Source organism: Leptonychotes weddellii, chromosome 1 (genome assembly GCF_054177405.1).
Source record: "Leptonychotes weddellii isolate Sample4059 chromosome 1, ASM5417740v2, whole genome shotgun sequence".
NCBI classification, from domain to species: domain Eukaryota; kingdom Metazoa; phylum Chordata; class Mammalia; order Carnivora; family Phocidae; genus Leptonychotes; species Leptonychotes weddellii.
The window spans coordinates 128,915,733-128,940,476 of NC_138369.1; the positions used below are offsets into that span (position 1 = coordinate 128,915,733).

Below are 24,744 nucleotides of genomic sequence, written 5' to 3' on the forward strand. Positions count from 1 at the left end.
CCCCCCCCCCCCCCCCGCCATGGGGTCAGAGCAGGAAATGGCTGACCTTTCAGGTAACCTTCCTGCGAGGAAGGTCGAGTACTAAGAGAGGTCTTGGAAAGAGAGCCTAAGATGCTAACTCCCCAAAACTGTCACCCAGCTGCCTGCCCCATCAGCCGGCTGGGGTTCCCAGAGCCAGTAGCCAGCTGGATAGGGACAAGAGAGCAGTGTACAAGAAGTGGGCTCCCTGGGCATGGCTGCTGGGGGGGGGGTTGCTGAGGGAGACTGCGAGGACTTCCTGCAGCTGTCAGGTGTGTCTGGGGGCTGTAGTGAGGGGAGTGTAAGGGCAGCTGGCACTCTTGAGGGGGGGCAGAGGGATCATTTGTCAGCTGCAGGAACATGGGGGGCCTATGGGGGCTTGATGGAGTGTCTCCAGTTCCTTTTAGCTGAGGCTGTTGTCTGTGCGTGGAGGTGCTATACAAGAAACATCCTATAGTCTGGAATCCTTGCTCTGGGGTGGGGGCATCCCAGCAGGGTCTAGGGACATATTTGTTTATTTTGAGGGGGTTTTGGATCTTAGCCAGCTGGTCTGGGGGAGGAGGCACGCTGGATGTTGTGGGCAGTGCAAGGCAACCCCAGGGGAGGGGGTGGAGATTCCTCACCCCCACAGCCCCCCCTCGCTCTTGGCTGGACTGCCCCACTCTGGCAGGCTGCCGGCCTCCTATTTCCGTCGGGCACCAGGGTAACAGGGCCACATTAGGGCCTGAGCCAGCAGACGCCCAGCCAAGGCTTGGACTTGGTGATGGGGGAGGGTCTCTGAAGGGTCTGCCTACAGGGCCCAGGAATGACTGTCCGGGGCCCAAGCCCCCAACTCAGGCGGTGTTCTAGCCCCCACAGCCCCAGACAAGCCCATGTGGGAGCCTGTAGCCCCTCTTTGTGCATTACTGCTTGATTCACATAACCCCCACCCTAAAATCCCAGGAGTTGTCTGCAACTATGGGGGCTGGGGTGGAAGCCAGAGACAGGGGGCCTTGTGTATGGGGAGGCAGGGGGGCCAGCGCGGGTGGCTGGGAGGAAGAGTCCCCCCATTCCCGCCACCCTCTTGGCAGTGATTCAGAAAGGTCCTTTTTCAGCCAGTGTCAGAGCTGCTCAGCTGGGGAGAGAGGGAGGAGGGAGGGAGGGAGGGCGGTCAGGCGGGGGAGCCCGGGAGTAGGGCTGAGCTGTGACCACTGCACTGAAGAGAAGTCAGAGAAACAGGACAGAGGATCTGGGCTGCAGCCGGGAAAAGAGCTAACCCGCTCCTGCCAGACTAGCCAGCTGTGGAAACAGCTGTGCAGCCGAGAAAGGGGGCCCACCCTGTTCTTTCTGCCCCATTTCCCACCCCTGGTGTGGGATTTGGGGGACTCCTGGGCCAGACCTGTGGTCAGCTTCCATCCTGGGCAGAACCTTGAATTCAGGAGCTAAAGCCCCTGCTCCTCCTACTTCTTGGGCCAGAGCCCCAGTGACCTGGTCAGGGGGTCCAGCTCCGTGGAGATGCCGGCGGCTCGTCGCTTCCCTGGCCTAGAGCTCTCCTTCCCTCTCCTGGCCAGACTACGGCGACGCCTATACACAGTGAGTGGGGGCTGGGGGTGTGGGTAGGACTGACCGGGGACTGGGTCAGCACCCCCCCCTCCAGCCCCCCAGAGCCAGCAGTTCACTGAGGGGCAGAGTACAGGACTGGCAATGGCTGAGGGCTTGATAGGGGTTCTGGGCTCGGGGCCTCTCCCCTCGGCTGCTGCATTCTGGTTGGTGAGTGTGTTAGGAGAATGTACGCAGGAAGTGTGCACGCCAGGAGAGCCCCACGTCAGGCGTCAGACACAGGTGTGGGACTGCGGGTGTGCCGGGGGCCAGGCACACCCACAACTGGAGAGTGTGAGCAGGGTTGGGGAGAAGCCGGGGCAGTACCCTCCCTGTGCTCCACAGACAAAGAAACTTGCTGTGGAAGGGGCAGTTAGCAGAGGGGAGGGGGCTTGTCCTGGCTCACCCGGGGCCAGGCGGTAGAGACAAGACTGAGACCCTGATTGCTTGCTTCTCACTGGGATCCCGGTGTTCTTCCAGTTCCCTGCACACCCCTCCGCAGAGCAAGCCTGTTCCTGGGGCTGGAGAGCGGGGAGGGGAGTGTCCAGCTGAGCAGGGAGATCTGTTCGCTGTTGTCTTGGGGAAAAGAAACAGGCCAGACTGTGCTTTCTGAGCAGCTTCAGGGGAAGGGCTCTGTGTCTCCCCCAGTCCTGACCACCCGGTGCATGGCTTTGAGCTGCTCTGAGGAGCCGCTGCCTCCAGAGCAGGGTGGGAGTGGGGAGCCTGGAGCCCTGAGACTTGGAGACTGGTCAAGAAGGGGAGGGGGTCTGTGGACTGCTTTTGCCCCACTGGCAGGCACATCTTAGGGCATGCAGGGGGTGCGGTCTCTTTGCCTTAGAGACAGGGCCGTGATGGTGGAAGTCCTGGCCGGCCCTGCATGACCAGGCTGCCGAGAGCTCCGGCCTGGGTCGGTGATTTTCACAGTGCGCCCTTGGGGCCGCCTTCTGGAAAGCAGCAGTGTCCTGCCCTCTTATGTCCACACTGCTTTGTGCGGAACAGATAGTTTTGTTGAGGATAAGTGAGTTAATACAGCCAGATGCTTAGAACCATGCCTGGCGTATAGTAAGTATCAAGTGTTAGTGTTATTTTTATTGTTCTTCTTAAATAAAATTAATAGAAATATGTCCTTTTTACCGTGTGTGTGTATAGTCAGTCAACATGATGTCACCTATAGTATGAAGGGGAAATGAAAGGAAAGTGAGGATAACATTTCAGGTATTCTGATATGTCAGGACGTTCTGACATGAAGTAGTCAGTGCGGAGCCCTCCAGCAGAACCACCGTGGAGGCAGCGCCTGCAAGTGCTGACTGACAGGGGAGTTTGGAAATCATAAAGGTGGGTTGCCTTCCGTGACGTTTTTCGGACTAGCAAACAACTTTTGGTAAGTTCTGAACAAAACAAAGGCCAGTTTTCCCTCAGTGTACGTATTAGTTCCACTCTAGGAGGATTCACTGTGTATCTAGACTGCAAAATACTTTTTTGTTCATATGTAAGATGGAATTCAGTTCTAGGGTCAGGTGATTGTAAACCAGTTTTTCACCTGCATGAACTAAGTTGTGTGGGATTTGGGACAGTGGGCGAGATTGCTCTGTACATTACAGGATAACTTGTGATCTTGTCTCCCAGCCACTCACTAAATGCCACTCGAGGTCCCCCAACATGATGACAACCAAGAATGTCCCCTAGGGGGCCGTACAGCCCTCGTGAGAACCGTCTGGGTAAAGGGTCACAGCTTGAAATTTGGAAACCCCCCCTGTAGCCCAGCTGCCTTGGTGGAGGAGCCAGGGTTTGAACTGAGGGCCTCCCACTCCCGTGTGTCACTCTTTGTACTGTCCTGAGCTGCCTGGGAAGGTCTGAAGTCCTGGCACTGGCCGCTGGGAGCTGTCAGGGCAGGAGGCGCATGCTAGGCCTGAGCTGCAAGAGTCTGCTTCTCTGAGTGCGCACTGTGATCAGAGCTGGGGGCCGAGACTGCCTCTGACTTGTTGGGGGGGGCGTTGAGGGGTCGCTGGCCTCTTCCCTCTTGTGGGTCTTCTTTGGTGGGGGACTGAATGCGGGTCTGCCCTCAGCTCTGAGGTGTCTGACTTGGACAAGGATGGGTTCGGGTCCAGCGGGTCAGGCTGCTTCGTTTCAGGGGTGCCCCCGTGTCCTCTTTCTCTGGGCCGCAGAGAGTGTAGGTCAGAGGTCGCTCACTGGTGGCCCATTGGCTGATGATAGCCTGCACTTGTGTTTTGCTTGGCCAGCACAGAATGTGTGTGTGTGTGTGTGTGTATTTCAAACTTGAATTGGTTGACATAATTAAAAAAGTCAGGAGAATGTTAAGTGAAAACAAGGAACAGAATGGTGTGCTTGATGGGTGAATGTTTGTGTGGGGGGGAAAAACAGTCTGGAAGGATATGGAGAAGTCCTTTATGGCAGTTGGCTCTGGGATGGGGGGCTAGGGGGCTCTGCAATAGGGCAGGGAATGAGACTTCATGGCTCCTGTGTGCCTTTTGAATATTTTATCATGTGCATATATTACCTTTTCAAAAAGAATTTTAATGGCGAGATTTCACATCTAGATTCAGATTTCCAGCATTTCTTGAAAAAATTGAAAGCTTTAATAACACAGGGCAGCGGTCTGCGGTGACAGCTGTCGAGGGAGGTAAGCAAGGCTGCCTCTTTGAGCCAGCATCTAAAAGCCCACCCCAGGGGCGCCTGGCTGGCTCAGTTGTTAAGCGTCTTTCTTGGGCTCAGGTCATGGGATCGAGCCCTGCATTGGGCTCCCTGCTCGGCGGGAAGCCTGCTCCTCCCTCTCCCTCTGCCTGCCGCTCCCCCTGCTTGTGTGTGCTCTCTCAATCAAATAAATAAATAAAATCTTTAAAAAAAAATAAAAGCCCACCCCAGCCTCTGCGCCCCTTTTGTCTTCCACTCGTGTGGTCCTGACGGCACTCGAGCGGTCTCCTGTGGGATGGTCTTTGGATCTGGGGGGAGAGGCTCTGGTGATGTCAGGTATTGGGTGGAACTTAGAGCTCATCTGGTCCACAGTGCTTTCTCTGGAGTCCATCAGGTCTGGGGAACCTATGGATGGGTCTCAAGGGACCCTGGACCACCACCCCCCAACTAAAAATATATATCTGTTTTAAGTAGGTGCCACACCCAGCATGGAGCCCAGTGTGGGGCTTGAACGCACAACCCTAAGATCAAGACCTGAGCTGAGATCAAGAGTTGGACACTTAACCAACTGAGCCACCCCGGCGCCCCTAAAAATGTTTTATTTTTAAGTGATATTTACACCCAGTGTGGGGCTCCAACTCACAACCCTGATCAAGAGTCACATGTTCTACGGACTGAGCCAGCCTGCTACTCCTCCCCAATTTTTTAATGCAAACTTTATGAGTAAGAATGTGTCTGTTTTCCTGGAGACACAGTCGGTAGTTTTTGTGGTTCTCAAAGGGTTTGTGGCTCTGAGAACAGAGAGGTTGATCTCCGGTCACTACAAAGTTTGGGCTTAAGACCCCGACGCCTGGGCTTGGGCTGTATTGCAACTGTCCCAGTTCCATCCTTGTTGCTGCTGGGAAGAGGGGCACAGGGGTACAGGGCATTCTGTACAGTTTTGGGGAGCAAAAAGGTGATTCGAGCCCTTCGTTGAAGCAGCGTAGTAGGATGTGGGTGAGCCCAGGGCACTCAGGGTGGGCTCGCCTGCTACCTCCCTGCACGCCTTGGTCCCTGAGCCGTTCTTCCCTCCCCACAGAGGCTGGGGGGCAGCAGCATGCAGCCGGAGGAGGGCACGGGCTGGCTGCTGGAGCTGCTGTCCGAGGTGCAGCTGCAACAGTACTTCCTGCGGCTCCGCGATGACCTCAACGTGACCCGCCTGTCCCACTTTGAGTATGTCAAGAATGAGGACCTGGAGAAGATTGGCATGGGCCGACCCGGTAGGTGGGGCCATTGGCCTTGCCGGTTGCTTCCCCACTGACCATTTACCTCCTCTGTCATTAAGACTGCCAACTGCATGGAAGAGCCCTCCCCCTTATTCCATCGGGTGGGAGGACGTGGCCTGCCCAGGAGCCCCCAAGGTGGGGTAGGGGGCATCAGTAGATGCCGCACGCCGTGAGCGCAGGAGGACAGTTGGCGGTCGGAAAGGTGACCTGGAGTTGGAGGAGAATGAAGTCTTCCAGCTCTGGATACTCAGGATTAAACACACACCCCTTTTGGCTTGTTCAGACATTTGGAGGATGCATTTCCTCCATCTCCTCCTCTGCTGTAATTGTGGCATTGAGTCGGCCCGGTTCATCATTCTGAACGCCAGGGCCAGTGTCCAGAGAGCCCCGTATGAACACGAGAAGATAAAAACCCTCAGAGGGTTTGCTAATTTTCTCTTAATCTGTCTCTGTCTCTCAAAGATCTGCTGTAAACTGAGCTCCTTCTGTCTCTTTCCCGTGCACCAAGATCTGCTGTATCCGCTGAACTCATTTTTTTCCTATGTATTTATCCTAAAAGTACTGATTGTAACATCTAGAAGCCATGGTATTCCTTGTAGAGCATTAGAAACTTACTAGTACATTCAACTTAAAATAGCTAAATAATAACATGCTAAATTAGACATCGACATATGCTAGTTTTGGCTTGGATAGTTGGTATCTGATGTCAGGAACATAAAAAAATTTTATGGGAGAAAAAAAAATTGGGCAAATTCTACCCATTACCTTGATTTTTTTTTTTTTTTTTCCCTTGAGAGTTGGAAAAAGACCACTGCTGTTCAATTTTGGTGGTTAAACACCTCCATCTAGTTCAAGAACCACTGCCTAGACGTGGAGTGCCGTCTGGTTAACTGTGGCCCCTGGTGGGTTGGAATGGTCTGTTTCCTTGGTGTCATTGTGCTGGGCAGTACCTCACAGTGGACCCACCCCAGGGTGACCAAGGAAGCATGCAGGCAGGCAGCTTCTCTGGGGGATGTGAGCTACCTTAACATTTGAACCCCTTCCTTCCCCACAGGCCAGCGGCGGTTATGGGAGGCGGTGAAGAGGAGAAAGGCCATGTGCAAACGCAAGTCTTGGATGAGCAAGGTGCGTGGACGAGGTGCAAGATGGGGTGGGCAGCCTCGCAGGCCTCCCTGTGATGTCAGTCCTGGGAAACTCCCCCATTCCCAGGCAGGTGTAATCTGTACCTGGTCCAGACCTCCCTCCTCCAGGGTCTTCCTGGGCAGGGTGCTTGTAGAACTGCCCGGCTAAGTGTCTCATCCCCACCAGAGATGGCACGTGAGTAGCCTGTGCACCGCGGTGGCTTCCCATCCCCTCCCGCTGTGCAGTCGTGCTGGGCGTGGAACAGGCGCTCGCTGACAGGTGCGCCGTAACCTGAGCCCTTGCTCTGACTGTTGGGGCCAGTGTCCAGGGCAGAGTGGTGGGGACTGTCTGGACCCGGGACATCTTTGCCTCGCTCCCCTCCTCCCCCACCCTCCCCAGTCTGCAGGGGTTTCTCTGGTCATCTGGCCCTGCTCACAGCTTCCTTCCCCACAGCCTGCCCCCCTTCTCCCTTTGCCCTAATTTAGGTCTGTGAGTGGTGAGTCCCTTTTCTGACTCAGTGGAACTTTGCCCATTGTCTGGAAGACAATGCGAGAGGAAGTGAACCAGCCAGGGCCTTCCCTCCCTGCTTCTGGCCTCAGGGCTGGGTGGGGGGTGAGGGGAGTGGGCAGGGCAGAACAGCTGGACCAGGATTGGGCAGCAGAGATTTCCTGGCTCTGGTCTGGCCAAGGGGCTGTCTCTTGGGAGCCTGTGGCCTTTTCTGGGGACACTGTCCTGGTCTCTTGCCCAGGTTTTAGGGAAGGCTGGGTTTATTGGGCGGATGAAGGCAGGAGGGAAGAGCTGTGCAGTGCGCCGGGATTCAGGGGTCGTGGACCCACCACATAGCAGGTCTTCAGGTCGGTCGGTGAACCTCTCTAGACCTGAGGGTCTTCAGCAAGAGTGCTGGTGGCACTTGTCCAGCTCACCTCACTGGGTGGTAGAGAAGGTCCCTTGAGATAAAAGCTGTGAAGGGCCTTGCTAGCAGAGCACTGCTTGCAAACATAAGGGAGTTTAGTTACTGGGAGGAAAGCAGTGGCTAGAAGAGGCCCTCAGAGTGGAGACACCCCCTACCCCATGCAGATAAGACCCTGCCAACCTTTGGGGGGCAGGGGCTCAAATGGACAGAGTCTGTGGCCTGAGGCCAAGGCTTTGGATGCCCCAGTCGTGGTGGCCAAGTCAGATCGACGGGGCCAACTCTGCTACTCAGGGCCTGACCTTTGGCCCCTTCCCTCCATAGCCCAGGCTGCAGAGTCCCCTCCAGCCTTCTTTTCTCAGCTCTCAGCACCCCTCCAGAAGCCCAGCTGTCTTCCCAGGCCCTTCCCCAGCAAGGCCTTGCTTCATCTGCGCTAGCCTCCCCCCCTCCCCTCCCGCCACATACACACATTCACGGTCCAACCTCAGGCTCAAATTATCCTCTCCCCCTGGCAGGATGAAGGGCAGTCAGCTCCCCAGGGAGGGTGGAGACAAACAGCGCCAAATGGGCAACCCAGAGAGGGGGCCAGGGCTAAAAATGGAAAGGGAGGTGTTTGTGGAGGGCCCCTCGGGCTCCTGCCCATCTGCTCGGGTTAGGGGCCGGAGACTGTGTTGGGTAGGGGGACAGGGAGGGACAAGTGGTGCAGTAGATGGGTCTGGAGTGGCTTTGGGCTCTCCCTGACCCCACAGCTGGGTGTGGGGCCACAGCAGTCACAAGCCACATGCCTGTCAGTCCATTTCTGGCACATACCCCGAGGCCACACTGAGACTGTGGATTCCCATTTGAGGGTGTGGTCTGGAGGAGGGGAGGGCCTCCAGCCAGGCTGCCCCTTGGCACTTTGGCAAAGCCAGGACCTCTGGAGGCCTAGCCGAGGATCCTGTGGGGCAGGACTGAGTGACCAGCTCCGGCGCCTGAGGCTTCCATCTGGCCCCTGGCTGCTTTCAAACAGGTGTTCAGTGGAAAACGATTGGAGGCTGAGTTCCCCCCTCATCACTCTCAGAGCACCTTCCGGAAGACCTCACCCACCCCAGGGGGCCCGGCAGGGGAGGGGCCCCTGCAGAGCCTCACCTGCCTCATTGGGGAGAAGGACCTGCACCTATTCGAGAAGCTAGGAGATGGCTCCTTTGGCGTGGTGCGCAGGGGCGAGTGGGACGCCCCCTCGGGGAAGACGGTGAGCTTCTGGGTCCTGTGGGGTGTGGTGGAGGGACAGGCCTCGAAGATGTGAATGGGGCTGGGCACAGGTCGAAAGGGGCGTGCTCCGGATTCCACGCTCAGCTTTAACTTGACATGTCTGTTTCTTTTTTTTTTCAATTATAAAAATTTACTTATCATAAAACTGGAAATTTTTTAAAAATAAGAAAACAATTGTTTGTAATCCCCCTGCTCAGAGGAAGCAGAGTTATTTCAGCTTAGTGAATTTTTACGTATGCATGGGCCTATGTAACCACTGCCCCAGTCATGATAGAGAACAGTCCCAGCACCCCAGAAGGCTCCCTCTTGCCCCTTCCACTGAGTATCTCTTCCTCCAAGGGAAGCACTCTTTTGATTTCTCTCACCATAGGTTCGTTTTTTGGCTATATATATGTATGTAGTGTATATATATATATATATATATATATATATATATGTATGTTTTTTTTTTTTTTTAAGACTTTATTCATTTGAGAGAGAGCAGACGCGGGGGTGGGGGGTGGAGAGGCAGAGGGAGAGGGAAAAGCAGATGTGGGGCTCGATCCCAGGACCTGGAGATCATGACCTGAGCCGAAGGCAGATGCTTAACCATCTGAGCCAGCTACCCAGGTGCCCCTTTTGGCATTCTATTTACAACATTTTCCTTCCACACCGAAAACATTTCTAGTATTGCATTTTATGACAACATTTTAATATTCTCCCATCACACTGATCATCTCTTATTGTAGGTTTGCTATTTAACCTGGGCGTTGTCCCAGGAAGGGGAGGTCCAGGGTAGGTCAGTAAGCTGCCCTACTCCAGCCGGGCCACAGGCCCCTGTGACGTGCTCACCTATCCAGATGAGCAGACCCGAGACAGGGCTGTTTGGACTGAGTTGGAGGGAGGAGCAGGTGGGCTCCAAGTGTTGGGGCCTGGGGCCTGTCCTGACTCCTTTCCATCCCCACTCTGGGCAGGTGAGTGTGGCTGTGAAGTGCCTGAAGCCTGATGTGCTGAGCCAGCCTGAGGCCATGGACGACTTCATCCGGGAGGTTAACGCCATGCACTCGCTTGACCATCGCAACCTCATTCGCCTCTATGGTGTGGTGCTCACGCCGCCCATGAAGATGGTGAGTGCTGCAGGTGGCGGACGGGTGCTCAGGCAGGGTCTCTGGGGCCCCAGATCTGCCCATCCTCCTGCCTATGCTGTGCTTCGTCCCTCCATTCTGATGAAGGACGCTTTGGTCCCTCACTGATATGGCAGAGTGGCTCCTAGGGGCCTAGCCTGGTACCATGTCCGCTGGAGCCCAGGTCCATCTTTGGATTTTGTTTGTGCTCATTGGCAGAGAGTTGTACTCATAGGAGGGGCTGGCCTTAGAGTTTCATTTTTAGAATTTCTAATCTGAGCCTCTGTGGGTTGCTTCTTTCTGGGCCTCCGTTCCCATATTACCTGGAGGGAGAGGCTTGGGGGAGCTGGAGAAGTCCTAGAGGTCCCCAGAGTACAGGCCAGGAAGGAGCATGGAGCATGGCTCAGGCCTTCAGGAGAGGGACTGGGAGCCCAGCATGGGGCACTGAGGGAGGGGCAGGGCTCAGCCACATTTACTCCCTTCTGCCTCCCCCATGGCCTCAGGTGACAGAGCTGGCACCGCTTGGATCGCTGTTGGACCGGCTGCGAAAGCACCAGGGCCACTTCCTCCTGGGTACTCTGAGCCGCTACGCTGTGCAGGTGGCTGAGGGCATGGGCTACCTGGAGTCCAAGCGCTTTATTCACCGTGACCTGGCTGCCCGAAATCTGCTGTTGGCCACCCGTGACCTGGTCAAGATTGGGGACTTCGGGTTGATGCGTGCGCTACCCCAGAATGACGACCACTATGTCATGCAAGAGCATCGCAAGGTGCCCTTTGCCTGGTGAGGGACAGGTGCTGCCGCCTCATAGGGCCTGGACCCCATCCTGCCCCATCCCAGTCCCTGCGTGCCCCAGGCCTCAGAGTCTCACCACATAGCCTTTGTCTTTTCTGGGCCTGGGGTGCCCTTGTGTGCAGTTCATCCACTCATCCATCTAGGAATTCTCTGGGCCCATGTGCCGGATACTGCAATGCACAGGGATGCGTGCTGTGGGAGGTTGGAAAGGCTTCCTAGAGGACTCCATGGGAAGCTCCTGAAATATCAGCAGTTAGCCAGGCAGACTGGTTGGCAAGTATGTTCCATGTAGAGCTAGCCACAGGCAGGGCTGGACCATGCCGGGCCTGGCAGGCTGACCAGGGACATTCACCTGAATGCTAAGGGGGTACCTGGCCCCACCCTGGCCCCTGTGTGAGTTTCTCCTGTGCTGAGACCATTGTGGTCCATTGGTTCTGGACATACCGGAAGGAGTGTGGTCCCTTGCTTTGGGGTGCGAGGAATGGGTCTAGTTCTTGCCAGAAAATCCTTCTAACCCAGGATGCACCCCCCCAATTAATAACTGATTTTATATGTCGGGTGACCACACATTCCGGATTATGCCTGTTATTCTGGAGCAATTAATAGCACCCCCTTCATACCCAAGCATCCTGGTTTGGGTGGTAAATGATAAAGTCCCCTTACAACAGCACTGTGTGATGAGCAGATGATTGTTACTCGAGTTTCACAGATGAGAACATGAGGCTTGGGGATCTTGAGTGACTGTCCCTGGGTCCCATCCCCTTTGAGTGGCAGGGCCAGGTTTCCAGTCCCAGGAGAGAGTCTCTGGTTCTCCATTCGGTCGGCTTCCCTGTCACTCCACACCTTAGACCCCCGGGAATACCCCTGCTGGCTTCACTGCAGTGGCGGTTCTCTGTCTCACCCAAAAGGGAGTCCCAGAGGGAGTGTGGGGTATTTGGGTGAAGCCGGTGTAACTGTTTCCAGCCATTTCGGTTCTTCCCCAGGCCCTATCCAAATTTCCCACCCACGCCTTCCTGCTGAAATGACCCAAGTCCCAGGATCCTGCCCCAAATCCGGAAATTGTCATCCTCCCACCACGATTAGAAAACAGCCCGAGATTTTATCCCCTGTCCTCTCCCTCACCAACTCCTGGAGCCTCTGACCTCTGCCCCCACTGCTTCCCTGACCTACCAGACTTCACCCTCGTCCTACCCAGCCTCCATGGGAATAAAGACATGCGCATAGATGATTTTCTCCCAGTCTGTGCATCGCACAGTAAGTCCTGTCCCTGTTCACTTCACACGTGTCACCAATACCTACTGTTGAGCCTGGCCCACAGGCTCACAACATGTTGTTGAGTGAGTGTTTTCTGTCCGTTGGGCTGATGTGGGTGGGCATGCTCTGAGAGGCCTTCCGTTTGACCCCTGCTTCTGCCAGGTGTGCTCCTGAGAGCCTGAAGACACGCACCTTCTCCCATGCCAGTGACACCTGGATGTTTGGGGTCACACTGTGGGAGATGTTCACCTATGGCCAGGAGCCCTGGATTGGCCTCAATGGCAGTCAGGTGAGGGGCTGGAGATGTGCTCCCTACAGGACGGGTGGGGGTTGATTGGATTCCTGGCTCCCAACCTGCCCCTGTCAGAACTGGCTCTTACTTGCTAGGATCCCCATCCCCCTTGCCCTGTGTCCGCACATGACGGCTCAGATAGCTGAGCAGAGAGAGGGGCCCCCAGTGGTGAGGAGAGGGACAGATTGGGGCTTGCTCTCATTCTTTTCCTTGCCATGGCCACCTACCCGGAGGCCCCAACCAGGGGGTAAAGGTCAGAGGCCCGGGGATAGGTTCCTGGAGACAGACCTTTTCTTTGGGGTGCAGGCATGGTGGCCCACAGCTCCAGTGGTTCCATGGGCTGGAGGGAAGGTGGGAAGTGAAGAGCTGGGTGCTCTGCTCGTGCTCAAACTGCACCACCCCACCGCCAGATTCTGCATAAGATTGACAAGGAGGGAGAGCGTCTGCCGAGGCCGGAGGACTGCCCCCAGGATGTCTACAACGTCATGGTGCAGTGCTGGGCCCACAAGCCAGAGGACAGGCCCACCTTTGTGGCCCTGCGGGACTTCCTGCTGGAGGTGAGGGCCCGTCTGCGCCCCGGGGCTGGGGTATCTAGGCAGGCGTCAGTCCCAGGCTGGACCTGTCTCTGCCCCCAGGCCCAGCCCACGGACATGCGGGCCCTTCAGGACTTTGAGGAACCAGACAAACTGCACATCCAGATGAACGACGTCATCACCGTCATCGAGGGAAGGTAGGGAGCGCGGGGCCACGCCTGCACTGCCTTGAAGGGTGCAGGGTGGGGATGGAGAGGCCTGCTGGCTGAGCGCTCTTCTGCCTCCAGGGTTCCCATGACGTCGCAGGCCGTGCAGTAAGGGGAGGACGGGCCTGGCTTCACTCTGGAGCGCCTGGGGTTAAGTACCAGATGCCGCTGCTCCAAGGGAATTTCCCTGCCCAGCACCACCTCCTTTACCCTTTTCCCACTCGGCTCCGGCCCTGGCTGTGTGGGTCAGAGCCAAGCTGCCATATGGTGAGGCATAGGAAGTGGCTCAGCTTGGCCTCAGGGCCACGACTAGGGACTCTGGAGCTCCTGAACATTCCTCTCATCTTCTCTCCCTTCCCTTCCCGCCTCCTCCTCCAGGGACTCTTGACTGCCCACCTGGGTGCCTATGAGTACCCCAGAGCAACCCACCATCTTCCTGGCAGCCTCTGTCCTCCCACTGAGCCCCACTGCCCCCTCGGGGGCTCCCCTCCATTCTCTGCTGGGCTGCCCACCTGGGCTCCTTCGCCCCCAGTCCCTCTCCCAGGGCCCTCTGTTCCTGACCCCTCCCCCTGCCAGACACCTCGGATGCTTGTCTCTGCCTCCAGGCCCTGAGTCATGTCTCCTTCCTGCAGCCCCTGTTGAAGCCCTTCTGCCCAGGAGGCCCTACCCACCACTCACCCCACCCTCTGTTATCTGATCCCCAGGGTGGCTGAGAAACTGGTTGGGGCAGGGCAGGCTTGAGGTGCCTTTGGGGTAGGGGGTGAGCATGGAGGACCAGGAAGAGGAGCAAGGCAGAGGAAATCCCCTGTGCTCCCAGCTTCTGTGACTCAGAGCCAGGCAGGGATAGGGGCAGGGGTCGCTTCCCACAGAGCCCTTTCTACCCGGGCCTCAGGTTTGGGGGTCTGGGGCTTTTAGTTAAATCCTTTGCCTCATGGGGGTTGGTAAGAGAGGAGAGCTCTAGGTTGAGTCAGAGTGATGGAGTAGGCCTTGGAGCCCAGGGTGGTTCTGGAGGAACATGACCTGCCCTCATTGTGGCCCCAGCACCTCTTCCCCAGACCAGGGCTCCCCTAGCCTTTGGGCCCAGAATACAAAGGACATAGCAATGAGTTGTGGGGGTGGAGGTTTGGGGAGTTAGTGCAGAAAAGCAGAAAGCTTCTAGGAGGAGCGAGGCACAGGGGTCAGGAAGGAAGATAGTCTGTGAGTTTGGGGCTGGGGGCCAGACGGGACTATAGGCATGGCTCTCTGGGGAACATTCTTGGAAATAGGAAGATTAGGGTGAGGGCCTATCTGGGGGGGGGAGCATGGCAGGGCCTTAAGTCAAAAGTCTGGACCTATACCTATTCCCACCTCCAGGAGCCCGAGGACCTTGGACCTGACCCTTCTTGTGCACCATAGCCCTCGGATCTTTATTTCCCCCCATCCCTTGCTGTCAGTGGGGGCCCAGTGTTCCCCAGGGGGTGACTCAGTTGCTCCTTGTGTTCTGGGCTGTGTGTCTCTGGAGCTGGTGCCCTGGGTTACCACCAGAGCTAGGCGGGCAGCAGGTGGGGCCCTGGGGGAGCCACTCCTCTTGGGAGGCACCGTGGCCGTGCCCTGCCCCACCCTTGCGTCCCAGGCCCTGCTGCTGCCTGCCAGTGTGGGCTCGCTGGGCTCCTCCTCCAGGGCCACGGCCGACTTGGACCACAGTGCCTGCTGGTGGTTCCTGGAGCTGCTCAGGAGGTGGGAGGTGAGGGGCAGGAGGCCACAACGGCCGGTGAGGCTTTGGGGGTGGGGCTGTGTGCTTTCGCTCTGCCCCCTTGTTTTCTTGGTGCCCAAATGTCTCTGTGTTTGTTTGGCTGTCTCCATGTCTCCAGGTGGAGGGGCTCTCTGTTCACCTGTGCCTTCTGGGTTCTGGGCTTGTACGTGTGGGTCTCTGCTTCCCCGTCTCTTAGCCTGGCTCTCTGCTCTATGTCTGCTCCTCCGTCAACCGTGGATTCCCCTTGTGGAAGCGGTGCTGGTGTTCGTTTCCAGGTCGAGTCTGGGATCCCCTCGTCCCTGGCTCCGTGCTTCTCGGGGCGCCAGGCATTGGGCAGAGAGTGGACACCCAGATGTTCTGTCGAGCTTGTGAGGTGCTGTCGAGATGGAGGGACAAATGACGAATGGGTCTTTTCCAGGGGGGCCTTGCTTGGAAGCTGGGATGGCCGGCAGCACTTTCATGTTCCGATTTTATAGAACCAGAGACGGGAGACAGGTTCTGAAATCCATCTTGGGGCCTTGGCCTGGCCTGGTCCCCGGAGCCTCTGCTTCCGGTGGCAGGTAGGGGAGGGGGAAGCAGGGGCCCGGGTTGTCCCTCGAAACCAGGGCTGCCTGGGTCGCTCAGAGAGAAGTGAGTGGGGCCATGTTTTGAGCAGAATGTTTAAGCAACATTTATCAGCCGTTTCTGGACTGGACTACCTTGGGCCAGGACTGGGACAGGGGGGCTGCAATTTCCAGAAGCTGGTCCCAAATAGAGCAGGGGCAGCCTTAGGCAGTTCTCAGCTCAGGCCTTGGTTTCCCAGGTGCCACTCCACTCCTTACCTGTCCCAGGATGCTGACAGGCAGCAGGAAATAGGAAGTTCATGCTGGAGGTGCTGGGCCCTTTTCTCTTCCCGCAGGGACTTCTGCCTGCGCCGCAGTGTCTGCCCATGGTGGGCCTGAGCCTCCCGTTGCTGTGGACTCTGGTCTGTTTGTGGGGGGAGCGGGTGTGGCCAGGGCAGGCCGGGGGAGAAGGGTGGCCTCCCTTTCTGAGCCGCTGACACCTAGGTCCCACCAAACCTCAGAGGGGGTAGGTGGGCAGCGCAGTAGGGCATCGGCCATCTCAGGAGTTACATTTGAGCCTCGTCGGGAGGACGCTGCTTCTGAGTGTGCTTGGGATGTGACTCCCGAGGGTGTCTCTCTCTCTTACACGTGCCCTGCATTCCCAGCTCACCTCCCCCGGGAGCACAGTGTTTGTGGGAAATGATGTCAGGACTCCCAGCAGGCATGGGGGCTCTTGCCTCGGCCGTCCCTGTAATAAAGGGAGGGGGACTGGCGTCTCTCGCTCTCCGAAGCCAGTCCAAGGGAGCCACTAGGGGAGGACTTGGGCTGTGCTGGCAAAAGGAAAGGGGTGGAGGGAGGGAGTGACCTCCTGGCAGTCTGGCCTTGCTCAGGGTCCACAGGGAGGACATGGTCACAGGGCGGACCTGGCCTTGGACATGAGTCTGTTCTCCGCTGAACTAGCTCTCTACCTTGGCCGCCTCTCTCACCCAGGTTAATGAGCGCCTCTGAACATGGGTGGAGAGCAGAGTCCAACGTCCAGCCTGGGGTGGGTGTCTGAGAAAGTCCATGGAGAGGCACGCGGACCCCAGGGAGCCAGTGGGTACAGGGGGGAGGGAGAGAGCAGCAGCGAGGTCCCCTGCTTCATGGGGGGACATCCACCACAACCAGCCCCCAGGGGCTGCGGTGCTGGGGGGCGTTTCTCTCCTGGGAATGGCCCTGCTGTTTTCCGATGGGCTTTGTCCTTTCTTGGGTGTTGTCCTCTCTTCTTCCTTCCTCTCCTGCCCTTCCCACCCCAGGGCAGGGTGTAATCACAGGGTTGCTGTGTCTGGTGGTGGGCTGGTCAGCGGCCCTGTTTATAGGGAGGCTGGGCTCCCAGCCCTTCCCTGCCCCACCTCTCGGCTTCCCAAGCGCTGCTGTACTCGTGGGGTTTGACTTGTGATCTCCAGAGCAGGCGGTTTGAGGTCATGCTGCTCCCAGTGGGCCACGTCACCTTTTGGAGGAGGGTCCAGGAGCTCAGCCTCCACCCCGCCTTGGCCCCTGCGGTCTGACTCCAGTTTGGAGGAGACCTTTACGCTCCTGGCTGCACAGATGGGGGTTGACTGGGTACGCACGCATATCTGCCACAGCGGCACGAGGCTGTCATTCCGTCTGCCTTGGCTCAGATTCTGCCCTCACTGTCAGGTGTGAGTGATCCCAGTGGCAGATGCAGAAGCCGCAGCTTGCCATTCGAAGTGTCCAGGAGGGTCCCCTCCTGCCCTGACCCCCAGCCCAGGCTCGGGCTTAGGCTACACCAGCAGAGGTTTCCTGTCTGAGATCAGAGTGAGGGGCTGGTGGTCCCACAGCCCTGCCTAGAGGTTGTGGAAGGCACTGGAGATACAGAAGGGCTGATGGGATGGCATGGATTGCTTTGAGTGCTTCCAAATGCACGAGGGGCTGCGTGCAGGAGATATAGTGTGGTTGGAGGGCTTGGCTCCAAGTCCAGTGCTCAGGCCGTGGTGCTCCTTTGGACCCTGCAGCTCAGGATGCCAGGAAACTGGGCTGAAGAGCAAGGTCCGGTGGCCAGAGGGTGGGGGGTCCAGGCCTTGCCAGGAGGAAGGAGGTGAGGCAGCTTTATAGTAAGGGTGCTGGGCTTGCAGAGTAACAACTGAGTTTGAATCCTGGGTCTGCTATGATCTGTCTGGGAACTGTAGGCAAGTCCTGTCACTTTTTTGAACCTGTTTCCTTATTTGTAAACTGCAGGAAAAGCTGTCTGACCCACCTAGGTATCTTGGGGTAAGGTGTGTGCAAACAGCTGGGTCCTGTACCCGGGGAGTGACCGGTCACGGGACAGGCGGGCTCATGGCACACCCCCTTGGTCTCAGGGCCGTAGCCCTTGGGCCCCTTTCTGCCAAGGTGGTCAGATATCGTGGCTAGAGAGCTTGGTATGGAAAGGGTCCTGCTCCCTGGGGCTCCCCCACCATGCCCTAGCATTCACCATGTCATCTCTCTTGAGCAGGGCCGAGAATTACTGGTGGCGTGGGCAGAACACGCGGACGCTGTGTGTGGGGCCTTTCCCGCGCAATGTGGTGACCTCCGTGGCTGGCCTGTCGGCCCAGGACATTAGTCAACCCCTGCAGAATAGCTTCATCCACACGGGACATGGCGACAGTGATCCCCGCCACTGCTGGGGTTTCCCCGACAAGATTGACGAGTGAGTGCGATTGGGGATGGGACGGTCACCTGTGGCTCCAGAGTCAGCAGCCCCTCCCTGGGCACACAGGCTCTCACTGGCTTCCAACGTCCTTGTCACAACAGTGGGGCAGAGGGTCTTTTACTGCCCGGAAGCTCCCTGCAGGCAGAACTGGGGTTAGGAGCTTCGGAGGATGGAGACCCACTTCTGTTTGGTGGAATGCCCCGCCCTGGCGCAGCAGCCTTGGACTGCTTGGGACTTGGGAACAGCTTCTGGAAGGAGTTCAGCAGGAGAGCGGTCATGCTCCCTGGTGTTTGTGTAGTAGCTTCTCCGCTCGGCTGCTGGAATCCTGGAGACTGAGCCTGCTGGCCCAGCGGCCATGGGAGCTGGTGTTCTCGGAGCCGGGGGCGCAGAGAAAAAGCTCCCTGCGGGGAGACTCCAGAAGGGAGGTTAGGCAGCACGCCCACCTGCCTGCTCACTCTGTACCTGGCAGGGGGGGTTCAGTCCCCTTTAAGCGAAAGGATGAGGTCACTGGGGGGCATCTGGGGAGGACATGGCAAAGAATTAGTCACTTCCTGAGCGCCCTGCCCCGGTGAGCCACCTGGCAGCTCCCCTTTCTGCTGGCCCCAGGGGGCTTGCAGGCAGCCCTTTCTCCTCTGACTTCGGACGTTCAGTTCTGCCCTGAGAGGCGCCCTGAAGCAGGCCTTCCCCCTTGCCCTCACACACCAGAACGCAAAGCCTTGGGAGAGCAGCTGGTGGCTCTCACCTCCCAAGAGCCAGGCAAGGGCCTGAGGGAATTGGGGCGAGGTATGTAGACACCCTCCAGAAGGAGGCCCAGCGCCCTCTGCCCTGCTCCTGGCGTGCTGTGGCCAGCCCAGCCCCATTCCTCCAGGCTTTAATCAGCCGAGTGACTAAGTCCCGGGGCCTGACAATCAGCACAGGGCTGGAGAGGGTGAATCGGGAGCAGGCCAGGTGGCCCAGCCCCTTCCCACCTGGCAGTGGGGCTAGAGCGTGCCTCCTGCCCACCGTGACAGGGTAGTGCGGCCCGGTGGCTGCAGGTGCGGCGGGGGGCGGCCCTGGCAGTTGCAGACGGCCAGCGCTGCTCCTGGGGGGTATTCTCGGAGCCCCTTCGGCCCGGGCCTTTCAGCCTGCAGTAAGGACTTCTGCCCTGCCCTCTCTCCATGACACGTCCCCTGCGTATGGTCTTCGGGGAGCTGCGGGGAGTTGGAAGGCCTATGCTCCCGACCCAGCTCTGTGCGGGGCTTGGACAAGATGATTCCCTGCACGCACTCGGGTTTTTATTCTCTGCCTGGCCCTGGGCCTCTCCTCCTGAGGTTTCCCAGCTGTCATCACTGCACACCCTTCCCCCAGCCTCCCCCCCTGACCCGGTTGTCTCCCCCACAGACTGTACCTGGGAAACCCCATGGACCCCCCTGACCTGCTGAGCGTGGAACTGAGCACCTCCCGACCCACCCAGCATCTAGGAAGGGTGAAAAGTAAGAGCCCAGCTCCCCCCGAGTTTGTCAGCTGCCCAGGAAGAGGCACTGTCCCCTCTGGGCATGCCGAGCCGGCTGCTCTGGCTCAGGGACAGTTGGGTCAGGGCCGCAGGGGGACAGCTGTGCCCTGGCTCCGGCTGGCTGTGGGGTGGAAGATGAGAGGCAGCTGTATCCGCCGAGGTGGGCATCCTCGGCTGGTCCTGTGTTGGCCTGCCCACCTCAGCTTCCCTCCTCCCTCCTCCCCGCCATGCTCAGATCCTGGCTTTCCTCACTCCCCCTAATCCTGCTGTCCTCTCCCGAGCCAAAACCACCCCACGGGCTGCTCGCTGGCCAGGGGCCTCATCCATCTCCCGGATCCTGTGCCTGTCGTTCCGGAACACGGTTCCCCCCCATCCTGCCACCCTACTGCTTCCCCTTGCTGTTGGGTTTGTACATTCACGCACCCCTATTCACTGCCCTCTCTCTGTCTCTCTCCACACTCTGCCCTCTCGTCTGGCTGTCTTCCCTCCCCTGTCCTCTGTCTCTCCCGCTCTGCCCCTTCTACTCTCCGCATGGCCTTTCTTGCAGGGGAGCCTCCACCTCGCCCACCTCAGCCTGCCATCTTCGCTCAGAGTAAGTGGGGCTGCTCGCGATGCCTTGGCCCCTGCCCCCGTCCCCTCTCTCCTCTCATTCCTCCTCTCCTTCTGGAAGGTACAGAGCCCTGGTGGGCTGGCTGGGTGGGAGGGGACGTGGGGTGTGTTGCTCTGAGCTTTTGCCGCTGACCTGGCCCAGCATGCCTGCCTCTCCCCCTGGCCCCCAAAAGCCTGGGCTTCTGGACCAAGGGTGTGGTCCGAGCGCCCACCTCTCCGCCATCACCTGGCCCTGCCCCACTCCCTTTGGGACCCACGGAGGCTGTGGCTGGGCCTTCGTGGTGCTTGGTCAGGAGCTCTGTGCTCTGCAAGGATAGCGCCTGCTGCCCTGGACGGTGGGCGATTGCCCATGGCCCCCAGCCTGCACTAATGGTGTGCTGTAATGGGGTGGGGAGAAGCGATGACTAACTGGGGCCCAGGAGCCCGGGCTTTTTGGGGTCTTGTGTGTCGGGCAGCTGTGGGGTGTTGCTTGCTCTAGCTGAGATGGAGGCAGGGGCTCATCAGCCCCCGTGGAGAGCTGACAGTGTCCGGAGCAGGTTCTGTCCTCCTGTTTGAATAGGGTTGGTGTGCATTGAGAATTTTGGCAGCCGGGGGCTAACCTCTGGGGGCAGTGGGAGTGGGGAGTTGGTGGAAGATACTTGCCCCTCTTCCCCTGTCCCCCTGCCTGACACTGCCTTCCTGTCGGGGTCTTCCTTTCTATCCTAGAGCCAACCTACGACCCCGTGAGTGAGGACCAGGACCCCTTGTCCAGCGACTTCAAGAGGCTGGGCCTCCGGAAACCAGCCCTGACCCGTGGGCTGTGGCTAGCGAAGCCCTCCGCTCGGGTGCCGGGCACCAAGGCGGGTCGTGGCGGCGGGGGCGAGGTCACGCTCATTGACTTTGGCGAGGAGCCCGTCGTGCCCACCCCACGGCCCTGCGCACCCTCGCTGGCGCAGCTGGCCATGGACGCCTGCTCCTTACTGGACAAGACCCCGCCGCAGAGCCCCACGCGGGCCCTGCCCCGGCCCCTGCACCCCACGCCTGTGGTGGACTGGGACGCACGCCCGCTGCCCCCGCCTCCTGCCTACGACGATGTGGCCCAGGATGAGGAGGACTTTGAGGTCTGCTCCATCAACAGCACCCTGGTGGGTGCAGGGGTCTGTGCTGGGCCCAGCCAGGGTGAAACCAATTACGCCTTTGTGCCTGAGCAGGCGCAGCTGCTCCCTCCCCTGGAGGACAATCTGTTCCTCCCACCCCAGGGTGGGGGCAAGCCGCCCAGCTCGGCCCAGACCGCAGAGATCTTCCAGGCGCTGCAGCAGGAGTGCATGCGGCAGCTGCAGGTCCCGGCGGCCTCCCTGGGCCCTTCTCCTGGCCCGGCCCCAGCGGGTGAGGACAAGCCCCAGGTGCCCCCCCGCGTGCCCATCCCCCCGAGGCCCACTCGCCCACGTGGCGAGCTGTCTCCGGCCCCCTCAGGCGAGGAGGAGGTAGGGCGGTGGCCTCGACCTGCCTCTCCTCCCCGGGTGCCTCCCCGAGAGCCCCTGTCCCCTCAAGGCTCGAGGACCCCTAGCCCCCTGGTACCACCTGGAAGCTCCCCGCTGCCACCCCGGCTCTCCAGCTCACCGGGGAAGACCATGCCCACCACCCAGAGCTTTGCCTCCGACCCCAAGTACGCCACGCCCCAAGTGATCCAGGCACCCGGCCCTCGGGCTGGTCCCTGCATCCTACCCATTGTCCGCGACGGCAAGAAGGTCAGCAACACCCACTACTACCTGCTGCCCGAGCGCCCGCCCTACCTGGACCGCTATCAGCGCTTCCTGCGTGAGGCCCAGAGCCCTGAAGAGCCGGCCCCCCTGCCTGTGCCCCTGCTGCTGCCCCCGCCCAGCACCCCAGCCCCTGCCGCCCCCACGGCCACTGTCCGACCGATGCCCCAGGCCGCCCCAGACCCCAAGGCCAACTTCTCCGCCAACAACAGCAACCCAGGGGTCCGGCCACCAGCCCCGAGGGCCACGGCGCGGCTGCCACAGAGGGGCTGCCCTGGGGACGGGCCAGAGGCTGGACGGCCGGCAGACAAGATCCAGATGGTGAGGACCGGGCCTGGCTGCCGGACGGAGGGGCAGGGCCCCCAGGGCCCCAGAGGAGCGGGCCCAAGTGGTGCTGACGGGTCGGTGGGCGGGTGTGCCCAGCTGCAGGCCATGGTGCATGGGGTGACCACAGAGGAGTGCCAGGCGGCCCTGCAGAGCCACAGCTGGAGCGTGCAGCGGGCTGCCCAGTATCTGAAGGTACCGCCACCTCCTGCCCGCTCTGGCTTTCAGGGACCCTGAGGACTGGTTCCTCTGCTCTCACCTCCCCTTGCCCCTCCCCGCCAGCCTGCCTCTGGCTCTCCTCTGCCCCCACCCGTGGCCGGTGCCCTTTGGCCCCAGTGTGTCCCATGGCGCCCCCCTCTGCTCCTCAGGTGGAGCAGCTCTTCGGGTTGGGTCTGCGGCCGCGAAGTGAGTGCCACAAAGTGCTGGAGATGTGTGACTGGAACCTGGAGCAAGCCGGCTGCCACCTCCTAGGCTCCTGCGGCCCCGCCCACCACAAGTGAGTGAGTCCCGGGCCCGAGGAGCCATGTCCCGGAGTACACTGTGCTAGGGGGTAGCCCGGCACCTCGCGGGCCACGTGCGGCGAGGGAACATGGGGCTCCCCAGCCCCGATGCCGGAATGCAGATAGCTCTGGGGGGACACTGTTTCTCCTAAGTGCATCAGACTTTTTAGCCCCTTGGTTCAAACGAACTAATGAGTGGTGGGGTTGTTTACCGTGCCTGTCACCCTCTGATAGTCTAATAAGCAATACTGTTCTCTTTATTATTATTATTAAAGATAAAAGGCATCCCAGGATGATAAATTCCAAAATTATTGCCGACTTTTCAACTGATTAGCCTAGCATCAAGAGGCCCTCTTGTGCCCACCCACCTTAGATGCTCCCTACTCTGTTGATAGAGGGGCTCTCTGGTTGTTTCCCATCTTTAGGCGCTGAGATGTCCGGAGAGCCAGAGGGTCTGCCTTGAAGGAATCACTTGAGCCTGTCCATCTGACAAGGGCGAGGAGACACCCCATCTGGGCCTGGAGGACCTGCTGCCACTCACTGTGCCTAGTGGCCGAGCAAGGCCAAGGCAGCAGGAGACTGGGAGCCCCGCCTTGCCGTCCCTTCCTCACCCAGTGCTGTCCCTGCAGCTTTGGATCAGCCCTTGGTGCCCTCAGCCAAGGGACGGGAAGAAGCCCTGTGAAGGCAGGCCTGGTGGTGGCCCCAGCAGGCCCTGCAGCCGGCCTGCCTTGGGCTCCAGCCCCTGGTGTGGGACCTGTGGCTGGAGCGTGTCCCCAGGCTCTTGCCCGCAGGGAAGCCAGGCTTGACCCGCGCAGGGAGGTTGTGTTGGCCACGCGGAAAGGTGGACCAGCACCCAGCAGGCCCTCCCCAGGGGAGGGCCCTTCTCCAGGGATCCCCTGGTGGGCCGTTGGGGTGTCGGAGAGAATGTGATTTGTGACCTCACTGTGGATACGTTCGTTCTGGGACTTGGCTGGTCTTAGGATCTTGTGCCTGGAAATAGCCCGAAGTGGCTCTGGAAGCAGAGCAAGGGTGCCAGATTGTTCTGTGGCAGGGACCAGGGCCCAAGGTCCCAGGGTTGGCAGGAGACCAAGGGGGGCAGCTGCCCTGGAGGGACACCAGAGCTTCCTCTCTGACCCAGCCCCTCCCCTGTGCTGTTCCGTGTTTTCCTGCCAGCCCCTGCCGCCAAAGTTGCTGCCCCAGCTGTGGCTCCCTGCTTCTTCCAGAGAAATAAAGCTCGTTTCTATTTTATGTTACTTACTTGTGCCTGCCTGTTTCTTTGCCTCCTGGTCAGCAGCCCGAGGCCCCAGGGCTTCCCAGGCCACCATCTGTCAGGCAGCAGGCCTTGGGGCGCCACCTGTGGGCAGAGGGCGGAAGTGCGGCCGGGGTGACCCTCAGGGCTCCCCCCGCCCTTCAGGGCTGGTAGAGGGGCTGAGTCTCGGACTCACAGTGCCCATGTTCTTGCTCTCGAGTTCCCAGGAGGCAGGGTGTACTGCAGGAGAGAGCTGGAGCTAAGCCAGAAACTTCTGTAACAAGGAAAGCTTCAATGTATAATTTTGTTTTTCTGAATATTTCATATGGTACAAAACTCAGAAGGTATCGAGGCGTGTATAGTGAAGTCTCTGGGCAGGGGAGGGGGCAGCTGCCCAGAGGCTGCCTTCAGCATCAGTCTTGTTTTGTTTTGTTTTGTTTTTTGCTTACAGTATTTTGAAGAGTTCCTAGCCATTCTTGTTTGGGGTTCCTGGTTCTATTTAACCAGGCCCCTTTTGATTGGAGGGTCTTTGGGTTGTTTCCAGTCCTTTACAATTACAACCATTCTTGCAATAAATGGCGCATGTGGACTATTTTTCACTTGCAAGTCAGTCTGAAGGCTGTGTTCCCAGGAGTGGAGCTCCACAGTCAGAGTATGTGCTCTTACGATGGGCCTTGCTGAACGGCTGTCCACTGGGGGCGGGGGGGTGGGGGTGGTTCGGCAGCCACAGACACCAGCACAGGAGAGCTTTCCATGTGTTGCGGGCTTTCCGATTTTTACCAGTGAGACAGGTCTCCCTAGCTTTAATTTGCATTTCTCCAATGAGTGAATATGCATAAAAAATGATTTGGGCCATTTATATTTCCTCTTCTGTGAGCCACCTGTTAA

The 24,744-nt window shown here is 58.8% G+C and overlaps 1 protein-coding gene across 18 annotated transcripts in view; it reads left to right on the forward strand.

The window, feature by feature from the left end:
- TNK2 (tyrosine kinase non receptor 2) overlaps nt 1-23,860 on the forward strand; it is a 46,409-nt gene extending 22,549 nt beyond the window's left edge. For 6 of the 18 annotated variants that reach the window (XM_081832214.1, XM_081832219.1, XM_081832218.1 and 3 more), the window contains exons 2-16: nt 5,327-5,507; nt 6,568-6,638; nt 8,555-8,776; nt 9,750-9,902; nt 10,403-10,680; nt 12,109-12,235; nt 12,649-12,795; nt 12,874-12,968; nt 17,746-17,940; nt 19,324-19,415; nt 19,983-20,027; nt 20,750-22,104; nt 22,207-22,302; nt 22,476-22,603; nt 23,033-23,860. In XM_081832214.1, coding sequence (XP_081688340.1) covers nt 5,345-5,507; nt 6,568-6,638; nt 8,555-8,776; nt 9,750-9,902; nt 10,403-10,680; nt 12,109-12,235; nt 12,649-12,795; nt 12,874-12,968; nt 17,746-17,940; nt 19,324-19,415; nt 19,983-20,027; nt 20,750-22,104; nt 22,207-22,302; nt 22,476-22,603; nt 23,033-23,039 — 3,174 coding nt within the window. In that variant the 5' untranslated portion in view covers nt 5,327-5,344 and the 3' untranslated portion in view covers nt 23,040-23,860. Of the gene's footprint in view, nt 1-1,197; nt 1,591-5,326; nt 5,508-6,567; nt 6,639-8,554; nt 8,777-9,749; nt 9,903-10,402; nt 10,681-12,108; nt 12,236-12,648; nt 12,796-12,873; nt 12,969-17,745; nt 17,941-19,323; nt 19,416-19,982; nt 20,028-20,749; nt 22,105-22,206; nt 22,303-22,475; nt 22,608-23,032 lie in introns of those variants that run through there. The other 12 variants (XM_081832199.1, XM_081832210.1, XM_081832221.1 and 9 more) reach the window with 12 other exon arrangements.
- The last annotated feature ends 884 nt before the right edge of the window (nt 23,861-24,744 follow it).